Genomic DNA, 11327 nt, shown 5'->3' with positions numbered 1-11327 from the left:
CACTACAAAAAAAACACATTTTCATTCACCCTTTTGTAACAATAAATCAATAGATTCTTGTTTTATACTTATTTTCCATGTCTTTTATCTTTTAATTGGTGGGTTAAACACTAAATTACCTTTGTTTTACACATCGTCCTTACTGTTTTCTATCCCTGCATGTTTTTCTTCCTGTGCAAAGCACTTTGTAAAATGCTCTACACAGTAAATAAAGTTGCCTGTTTGCCGTACTGCCATGTGGATGTTCATCCAGAGAACCTCGTAGCCCCGCCCACATCAAGCGCTCAAACCGGCCATTGGCTCGACTAGACGAGGCCACGCCCACTGGTGGAGTTTATAACTTCTCTGTAAAATAAAGCAGCGCGTGAGGGAGTCTCACAACAAGAGGTCTCCCACTGAATGCTTTTATAGGGTCACTGAGTCTGCACAGAGGAGATGTTGTAAACAGCAGAGGAGACTTTCTTAGACTTTCTTCTGTCTATGAATGAAGCTGTAAAAACAGTCACAATGTGGAAACCCGCCGGTGGATCACACGGCACCTTCAGCCCAGCTGCTGCCGCCGCCGCGGTCACCTGTCTGCTCGTGACCGGGACGCTGGTCGTCACTGTCGGACACCCGAGCAGCGGACACCCGGCGGAGCCTCCAGCAGCCGCAGCGGCGAGCGGGAAAGCTTTCTCGGCGTACTTCAGGACACTCACCCGGGAGAGGCGAGCGATACCCGGCCCGCCGAGGAGAAGCGCTGCCCCCGGGCCGGTGGAGCGTCTCTCCCCGGACGACCTGTTCATAGCGGTGAAAACCACCGGGAGGTATCACCGGCAGAGACTGGAGCTCCTGCTGGACACCTGGATCTCCAGAAACATGCAACAGGTGAGTTCAGAGTGATTCGGAAACAAGTCGGCTGAATTTCATACAGAAAACCATCAGAGATCAGACGACACAGAAACGCCCCTCACACAGCTAAATTAATACAAATGAGACTTTAACTTAGTAATAAATAAACAAAAACATGACTGGAAACCCGAAGATAAGTAAACCGCTACATGCTGTGTTAATGTGGGTCTTAACCATTCAAAAGTGAATAATAAATTGACCTTTATTATGTTATTTTATGCAAATCCTAATCACACAATAGAATAAAGGAACTGGCTGCCAGACAGTGCTGTGAATTCACTTATAAACTTGAGATCTTGTGTTGTGTTTATGTGCTTTTATCAGCTGGTGAAGGGTCACGTGAAGGGGCATTTTGTCTTTCGGTGCTGATTAATTGAGATCGGAGCCAAAAATTGCACATGACGTGGTCTCGTGCAAAGTGTGATCACATGTTAATAGTCAATGCGTCAACAAGGGAAGTTGTACAGGTAAAGGTGTCCCTCGTCTCCTGCTGCAAATTGCCAGCGAGTTCTAATCCCCCCGAAACGTGACAGGGTCCGCCGGCTCTTTGATCCAGCCCGCTGCAGATGGATCGTAAATGAGAGATGGAGGCCTTTGTGAGGCGCGAACAGGGAGACCTGAGGGCGAACAGGTCGGCCACGCTGCTGCTGACGCGGTGACTTTAAAGAAGAGGAGAGAACACACTGCGGGGTGAAACCTGCATATCATTAAGTCTCAATGCTGCAAATCAAACAAAACCACTGTTCAGTTGTAGTTTAGACTGTCACATGCAGAGTCTGGCCGTAGTGTGCATTATATATAAAAACAGCTTCAAACATCATGACAGCTGAGATGACAAGGCTTTGAACTCTCTTGACTTCCTGTTATTTCAGAGTGATTGCAGCTTCAGCGGTGGACAGTAACAAAATACAAATACATTGTTAATATTTCTACTTCAGTTCAGTTTACGACTACTACTGCTATTAATCATACCGTGTCACTTTAACTTACTGTAACCTTGTCTTTGATTGCTCTTGTATCGATCATTCTTGTGTAGTTTATACTCTCACACTATTGTATATTAGTTAGTTGCTTATGTTGTTTATTCTTATTTTTCTCTTTATTTGTTCTTATATCCGTCTTTGTGCTGCTGTAACACCTGATTTTCCTCTCTTTGGGCTCAATAAAGGTTCATCTTATCTATTCTACTACTTAAGAGTGAAATAATGTAATATAAACATCACCAGCAGTTAATGAGGCAGCTGGAGTTAATACTTGTGTTTGCGTTTAAACGATTCAATGCATATAAACTACCCGCTGCTGCAGATAAAGGAGTTTAGATGTTTGCTCCATTAAACCAGGTTCAACATTAAGATGCCTCACCTTAACTCTAACCCTCACCCAGTAATTATAATAACACTGAAGGGAGCCATTCTTTAGCCTGAGTACTTTCACTTTTGATTCTAAACTGCTGGTATTTGTGTTTTTACTCAATTACTTGTTTGAATGCTGGACTTTTATGTGTAATCTTTCTATTGCACCGTCTTTTACTTTTGTCAATGATCTGAATAGGGCTACAGCTAATGACTAATCCACAGATCATTGGCTTGATATTATGGGAAAAAGCTCATCTACGTTTTCAGCTATTCACTTTACTATCATAGAGAAGTAAGAAAACCACAAGACACATTTCAAGAGCTGGAAACTCAGAATCATAGACTATCAAAACAGATGCCAGTTAATTCGATTAATGGACTAATCATCGCCGCTCTAAATCAGAATTCTTCTTCCGCCACTGATCCCATTAGAAACCATCTTCTCCTCATTATTACACCGAGCAGCCTTGTGATCTGGAGGACTTGGAACATGGCTACTGGATTTGAAAGATAAATATTTGAGATCAGACAGCCTGTTTCTTGGTCTGAATCACGGTGGCGAGTGAGTCAAAGATGAATCTGTTGCTGTGAAACACATGGGGCTGTGGTGAACTGCACCCAGCGGCTTCAAAGCTCCTAATCGAATGCAGACGTGACTGCGGAGCGCACGGCGGTCGCTCCGCTTTCCATTTAAACCCCAGTGTGTGAGGAAGGACTCGCTCCAGTCTCATCTCATGCTGCACAGAGACTGTTGACATGTAAATAGAGCTGATGGAGGGGCAATCAGCTGGTGTGTGTGTGTGTGTGTGTGTGTGTGTGTGTGTGTGTGTGTGTGTGTGTGTGTGTGTGTGTGTGTGTGTGTGTGTGTGTGTGTGTGTGTGTGTGTGTGTGTGTGTGTGTGTGTGTGTGTGTGTGTGTGTGTGTGATGCATTCTTGCCTCTGCTCTCACGGTCAGGTGTGTGTAACTCTACCTATTTCCCAGAAACACCTCTATACGATGAGTCTGCTGAGTAATGGAAATACAGCAACACACACACACACAAATTGTCAGTGTTACCTTCACACACACACACACACACGCACGCCCTGGGAACTCACAGGGTTTCTCATGGGAAGTTAAAAAGTGTCTGATCACAAGAGTAAACAAAGACACGCACACAGACACCACTTTCTCCTGCCTCGGTGGTTGTCGCTGTTTCCTGTGTAATCCCCCCCCCCCCCACCACCACCACCTCCTGCCCTCCTATGACACACTCTGACTCACAAGCTGACTGCTCTCTGGAGGCTTAAGAGGCTCAGAGCGGGGGGGGGGGGGGGGTTTGACAAAAACTCACAGCTGTCTGGACACACAGATATGTTTCTGTCTCTCTCTCTACAACAGGCAGTGGTGTGATCACACAGTACACAGACCAAAGATTTATTATTGAATTTGTGCTGCATGGCGGGAAGGTTGCAGATCCCTCTGAGCCGGGTCCTCTCACTGGTGGGGTATTAGGACAGTGAAAGTATTAGGACAGGTCTTCTGTTATTGTCCCTGCAGCACTTTGGATTTGAAAAGAAAGGACCACTAATGAGGTTAAAGTGCTGACTTCAAGCTGTGATTTCAGGATGTTTACAATCCGATGAACTAATTATAAAACTATATAAATCTTTCAGGGGACAGAAAGTAAATAGACAAGTTAACACAAACTTGAACTGAAGTAAAAACATTAGATTTTCTTTATTTGGTCCTTTGCAGTTAGTTCATGTCTAAAGGCTTTAATGCACTAACATTAAACAGGCACCGTCCCCGCTGATGTGGTGCCAGACCCGCACTGCAGCAACCCATTGAGTATCGATCTGTTCGTCTGGAGGTTGGAAGTCGACTTGTATTAAAGAGTCATAGACTTCAAGGACGTACATTCATTATTTTAACAGCGTTTGAATGACTCTATTTGATGTTTGAGCTGCAGGGATGGCCAGACTGAAATCTCTACTTAAACGTTGTCTAAACGTTCAGGATCATTGTCCTGCTGCGTTATCCTAAAATATAGGGACAATGAATAAAAAGGACAACACGTCCTCCACTGCTCACCCAATGTGGACGTAAACAGCGTCGAATTAAAACTGAGATTAGGAACTTTAAACCTCGATGTCATCGTTTCATCTCTCGGCTCTATTGTGCTGGAATACAGAGCCAAGACAATATTTACAGACCCCGCTCTGTATGTGCACCCAGGCTGTGTGTGTGTGTTAACTTCCTGTGGAAAGTTGAGGGGTCTGCACGGCTTCCTGAGTGCGCAGTGACCCCCGACCCCGTCACTCATCACATAAACACACACACACACAGCTACAGAGTTGAGAGCAGCTGCTCTGCTGCTGATAGACAAGAAGCTTACCTTTTTAATGTTGGCCTGCATCCAACATCAGCAATGCCTGCTGCTGCTGCTGCTGCGGGTGTTGGTGTGTGACCGAGGAAACAGGTGGAGTCTCACCTGAGGCCGTAAGCAATGATCCCCGAACAACGACGGTGGAGCAGTGAAAGCGTCTGCACGACGGGTGTTTTTCGTTTCCCCCGCTGGTCACTAAAGGTTTGTTTTTGTTCTTTTCCACAGACGTTCGTGTTCACCGATGGAGAGGACGAGAAGCTGAGGAAAAGGATGGGTGAGCTGCACACACACACACGCACGCTCACATTCACACACACACACACACGCTCACACACACACACACACACACTCACACACACACACACACACACATGCTCACGGAGCAGTTTCGCTGAGTTGCAGCAGTGTTATCTGCAGTCTGTGAGCAGGAAAGCAGGAACCAGGCTGCTGACTGGGCAATATTGTGTTTCCACAAAGTGCAGGAAGTCACTGCAGGTTTTATCAACAGGCCTTTCCTCGTCTAACTCGTGGAATTGTTTTACTTTCAATGAGGTATTCTTCTCACTATCGGACACATTGTACGACTCTATGCAGACAAAAGAGGTGTAATTATTATATTTATTAGCATCCTGCTTATAATAGTATCTAGCTGCAACGATTACTATTTAATTCATCACTAACTATTTTGATAATTGATTAATGTGTAATTGTTAAAGAACAAAAATAGCCAAAATTCTCTGATTCCTGGGGATGCAACTAAATATAGTGTTCATTGTAGATTAATCTGTTGATTATTTTCTCAGTTAATCGATTAGTTTGGTTTATAAAATGTTTTATGTTTTGTCCACAACTCAAAGATTTTCAGTTGACTGTCAAAGAAGACAACTTCTTAACTCAACTATGACTGTAAACTGAATGTCTTTGAGTTGTGAACAAAACAAGACATTTGAGGACGTCCTGCTGGGCTTTGGGAAACACTCTTTGACATTTCTGACATTTAATCGAGAGATTAATCCACAGATGAATCCACAGTGAAAGTGATCGTTAGTTGCGGCCCGTATGGGATCACAGCTTTAAACAGCTTTCTTGCTTCTGAAACAAATATTTAGTCACAAAGTTGCTTCATCAAATACACATAATAATTCGAACCACTGCTGAGTCAGCGTTGGTTATTGATTTTTGTTTGTCGTTGATCATCAGGAGCTCACCTGATCAACACCAACTGCTCAGCAGCCCACAATCGCCAGGCCCTCTCCTGTAAAATGGCTCTGGAGTACGACACTTTCATCAACTCTGGCAGGAAGTAAGACTCACTCCACACACACACACACACACACACACACACAGTAACACTTGACATATACACACAGAGCATTTTACCAACCCTCATCCGTCACAGGTGGTTCTGTCACGTGGACGATGATAACTACGTGAACGTGCGCTCCCTGCTGAAGCTCTTGTCTCAGTACAGTCACACACAGGACGTCTACATCGGCCGGCCCAGCCTCGAGCGACCAATAGAGGCCACGGAGAGTCTCGGCACCTCTCAAATGGTAAACTTTAATCGGTTGATTGTTCAAGTCTGCAGCTCCCTGCTCCATAACTGAGATATGCATCTAGGTCTCAGTCTCTGGGGGGTGTTGCTCAGTCTTACAACCTTGCAATGAAGTGAATGAAACAAGGATTACGCTTTAGCTCGTGATGACAAAGGGTGCATAATGGCTGCTAACAACAAGAGCTAACTATCGCCTCAAACACGTTGCCCCTTTTCCTTCCGCTCCAAGAGCATTATGGGTAGTGAAGTCCTTTCTAATACAACGTAAGGCCTCTAAATTATCTTCCGTACTTATTACTTCATAAAGCCGAAATATTCAAGAGACAGTACAGGCTTCTTTTAACTCAATATCTGTTTTACATGAACTATTATCTTCCCTTCAGGAATAAACATCACTTTCATTAAAATAGCAGTAGTGTAACGTGCGTGTGTGTGTGTGTGTGTGTGTGTGTGTGTGTGTGCGCAGAAGCAGGTGCGTTTCTGGTTCGCCACAGGCGGAGCAGGCTTCTGTCTGAGCCACGGCCTCGCTCTGAAGATGAAGCCCTGGGCGAGGTAAAAACCTTCACCAACAGATAAAGGATGAGATATCTTTCGGCACAGTTTTCAGCGACATCGTCAAACCTCCCTTCTCTTACGCTCTCTTCTTCTGCCTCTGTCCAGCGACGGCGCCTTCATGGCGACAGCTGAGCACATTCGCCTCCCGGACGACTGCACCGTCGGTTACATCGCGGAGGCGCTGCTTGGCGTGAGCCTCATCCGCTCAGCGTTGTTCCACTCTCACCTGGAGAACCTGGGACTGGTGTCGGACATACACAACCAGGTACACACACACACACACACACACACACACACACACACACAAACAGATTTAATGATCTGAAAACTCTCTGAACACCTTGTGTTTGTCACCCTTTAGGTGACCCTCAGCTACGGCACAGTGGAAAACAGCAGAAACATCGTCAACCTGAAGGGACCGTTTTCAATAAATGAAGATCCTACAAGGTAAAATATCCGTGTGAATCAGTTTACGGCAGTGATTTTGTTTCTTCGATATGCAGAAAGGAGAACAGTACAAAAGAGTGCGACATCTGTGTGAGAAACGCCTCTTACAATTTCCAGAAAACTGGAGGCGATGGCATCAAAGTGCTTCTTTTGTTTGACCAACAATCAGACACATAAAGAGACGGTTTATTATCACTACAGATAAATAAAAGTATCACATCCTCACAATAGAGAAGAAACATTTGCCGTTTATGCCGTTATGTCCATCATGTAACCATATGATTACGATCAACATTATGCGTGCAGTAGTGGTAAATACGTCTGCAAAGTATAATTTGACCGGCTCATCCACTGCAGTCTGCGGTGTGATGAGGTCGATCCAACCTTTTCTTGAGAAAAACCCACTTATTTTCTGAGATTTTTTTTTTCCATTAATGTGTTACTTTAAAATTGAACAGAATATTATTATATATTATATTAAGTTTTTATCTTGTAAATGTGTTTTTTTCCTGTTAATTCACGACTTTTATCTCAGAGAATAAAAGCATTTTTCTTGTAAAGGTCTGTTTTTGTTTTTTTCTCAGAATATAACCCCCCCCCCCCCCCTTTTAGCCTGTGAATGCTCGTCTGTGAATGCTCAGTGTAACACAAAAGGTGACCTTCTCTCTGAATATCTACAGTACGGGGGCCGTGACATCTCACTGAAAGGAACGACGTAACGGGCAAACACAACAATTCACAGCATAAAACAAAGACCTTAAAGATCTTATCTTTGGCCTTCCTGACATTAAGGGGATTTATTTTTTTATTTCTCCAGCTTCCCGTCTTTTCTTTCCCCTTCTTTGCTTTGTCCTCGACTCAGTAATTGTATCATTGTGTTTTTATTTGGGCTAATTGTAATTATTGCTGCAGCTTGTCAATGGACTCTGATGGCAGCGTGCCGGGGGGGGCGGGGGGGCTGGACGTAATGCGATCAGCTCGTTGACCTGCTGGTGGACGGGTTAATTGAAAAAGATTAAAGATCTTTTCAAACAATCCATAACAGATACTGTTTATTGTATTTTATCTGATATTCACGACGCGGCCCTGCAGCTGCTCCGTCTGCGTCAGGAAAGGCTTTTAGTTTTAGGACATGTGTACTACAATGCTCCTTTATGTAACTCTTTCTCATGTGTGTATGTTTTTACTACAGTGACAAGCTTCCTGGCTTTGTGCATTGTGTGCATGAGTGTATGCACACGGCTAATTGTATTCACTTATTTTGAAATCCCCAGTTGGCGGCTTCCAGGCATTGTGACACTGGTTTCCCTCTCTGTCTCAGGTTCAGGTCGGTCCATTGTCTGCTGCACCCAGACGCCGCTCGCTGCCCGAGCCCCCGGCCGCTTTAACGCCCGTCCAGAGACACGGACGGACGGGGGTGGAGGAGGAGAACTGAGCGTCCTCTGATGGAGGAGGAAGTCACCGCAGACGTCCAGGAGTCGCACTGCTGCCCTCTTCTGGCCTCCCCCCCCCCCCAAGAGCCCCGGGAAACATTTGGACGTAGATGTTTTAACAGCGGTCCGAGTGGAACACTGACTTTTTATTGATTTGACATCTGAACTCTCACCCTGTGAATTGTCGTTGGGCGTCAAAAGGCCAAACACGGCAACAAGAGAAAAAGACTTATGACCATTATTATGAAAAATGGAAGAGACTGCTCCTCTATTTTTTTAGATCCTGAGAGTGGTCGTTATAATAACATTGTGTGCTCACCAAAGTAACCGCTGAGATCCATGCTTAGCTACGACAAAGTCAGATCAGTCATCTAATCCAACTCTCGGCAAAAATGCAAAAAAAAACTTCTATTTCAAATATGTTTAATTGTTCTTTTTAAGTTGAATCATCTAAACCACTTTATTTAGAGGTAAAACTGAAAGTGAGCACACTTGCGAGTCGCTTCTACTCCCATCACACTGGAAAACAGTGTGTGCATACAAGTACGGTAAGTAGAGGAGGTCAAAGTTGAACCACGAAGTCATCTGTAAACTTGCTGTTGGCCTTTTATTTTATTTGTCGAGTAGGTTTGACCGGTTTGTTTGACGGTGAAAAGATGAAGGATCGAATCAGTCATATTTTTATAATCTGAAGTTTTATCTTGTCAGCGTTCAGTATTATCTTTTTTTTAAGTATATCATCATGCCTGAGCACCTTGCCGTTATATTTCTGCTGGTTTAGTTGCACTGTTTCCTCCTGTCTTCAGTCTTCGTGCTAAGCTAAGCTAACTGGCTGCTGGTTCCAGCTACATATTTGCCGAGCGTCTTGATTCTTTCCATCTAACTCTCGGCAAGAAAGCAAATAAGAGTATTTCCCACAATGAACAGACTATTCTTTTAAAAACTCAACTCATCCAGTGAGGCCTGTTCCAAATGACTCTCCTGAAAAGCCCTCATCCTGTTCGACTGCTTCTGAAACGTCTCTCACAGCAGCGGTGTAACAAAGAATGACTCATGTTGGGTCGTCTTCTATCTTTCTGTGCATTGAAAGCATTTGTTGCAACTGAGTGAAAGTTATTAAGTTAAATTCTGTCCCTTGTTAAGTGAATGTATGTGATGAACCGTTGCTTCTGAAGCGTACATGCTCTCTCCAGTATCTGGACTGTACGCAGACATGCAATAAAAAAACGTTTTTTAAAAAACAACACCTTTTGATCTCTGTGATTGTGAACCGGGGGATTTTAAATGAGGTTGTTAAGGGACTCCGCCTCCACCTCTGACCTCTGACCTTGTTTATGAGCTGGTGGGTTCCTGTCTGGAGACCACCGCCGCCCCCGCTACAACAGCCGTCCTCTTATCTGATGGAGCCATGCACAAGGCCCTGGAGAGATAAAGGCAGAACCAAAACATTAGCAGAGTGTGAGAGTGTGTGTGTGTGTGTGTGTGTGTGTGTCTTGTGGCCTCTCTCCCACTGTGAGACGTCAGACTGGTTTAACCTGCTACAGAGTGCCATCTGCTGGCTGCACGTGTTACTGCAAAGAGCAGCAGCTAGTTCTGGTTATTAAAACTGTCTCTCTGCTGCTTGTCCTGAACCGTTTTTAGCTGTATATTGTAACTGTTGCCAGACTTACAACCCTACCATAATGCTTGTTCAAACGTAGGGTTTATTAAAAGTTTATATTAAAGAGTAAATTAAACATACATGCAAAATTAGCTCTTTTGCTATATTGTATCAGTTAAGGCTTTGTACTCTGTGGGACATTTTATTTGCAGTTGGCTACACATCAACTCCAGCGACAATACTTGCAGTTTATACGTGTAGCTAGAGGAACAGAATATGATGTCGGTGGTCCTTTTGCAACAGTTCCTAGATTTGAGGCTGAAATCATCTTACCTTGCACGGCAGCTAGATTCTCGCGAGAATAAGAATCTATCACAGGACAGACTGAAACGACGTTCTTGTTTTTTTTTTACTAATGTACAGTTTGTAATGGAAGCAAACGTGCATTTATTGATACAGAGTGAACACACAAAGGATGCATTTCACGTATGTCTGATGTTTTTCTGATCATATTTGATAGATTTGTCTGAACTAGGAGTTCATTTGAATGCTTTCTCTTTGGACTTCTGCTTTAGAATTAAATACAGTACATCTGAAGCACACAGAGGCTGACGACTAATGTTTCTGAGTTCAGATGTCGACTGTATTTAGTCACCTTGACTTCTTTTCTAATTAACTGCTTTTAATAAACAAAGAGCGTCTAGATTTAATTAAAATAAAACAATACATTGATAGATAAAATACACCATTCTGATTTCCAAAAATGATACTTGCATCCAACAACTGTTGTAAAACAAATGGAACCATAAGACGGTTAAAATGTCACATTAAATGCACTAAAACTACAAAGATGAGTGGAGATTAATGGAGGTAATTACCTTATTTCATCACTGTCAAACACTGTCCCTCTCCAGTTGACATAAATGGTAGTGCATAGGTATATATACAGTATATATACATATATATATGTATAGAACTGCATGTTTAATTGATTGGCCTTAAGCAGAAGTAGACAGTTTGCAATGAATCATCAATAATAAATGATGGAAGCTGAATCAATGCGGTATGAAAATGTGTTTGGCGCCTATAAAAACCTACCAAACCATTTCAGTCTCACGCGAG

The 11327-nt window shown here is 43.6% G+C and overlaps 1 protein-coding gene across 1 annotated transcript; it reads left to right on the top strand.

The window, feature by feature from the left end:
- The first annotated feature begins 355 nt into the window (after positions 1-355).
- On the top strand, positions 356-9849 carry LOC142949752 (beta-1,3-N-acetylglucosaminyltransferase lunatic fringe-like). The gene is made up of 8 exons (XM_076091570.1): positions 356-867; positions 4841-4889; positions 5816-5918; positions 6015-6168; positions 6637-6722; positions 6831-6990; positions 7087-7172; positions 8494-9849. The coding sequence occupies exons 1-8, from the start codon at positions 481-483 to the stop codon at positions 8558-8560; spliced, it is 1092 nt and encodes a 363-aa protein (XP_075947685.1). The 5' UTR covers positions 356-480; the 3' UTR covers positions 8561-9849.
- Positions 9850-11327: the final 1478 nt, after the last annotated feature.

Source organism: Anarhichas minor, unplaced genomic scaffold (genome assembly GCF_050575085.1).
Source record: "Anarhichas minor isolate MPS153535 unplaced genomic scaffold, ASM5057508v1 ptg000014l, whole genome shotgun sequence".
NCBI classification, from domain to species: domain Eukaryota; kingdom Metazoa; phylum Chordata; class Actinopteri; order Perciformes; family Anarhichadidae; genus Anarhichas; species Anarhichas minor.
Note: the sequence above shows the minus strand (reverse complement) of the source record. Positions and strands in the feature narration are given on the sequence as shown.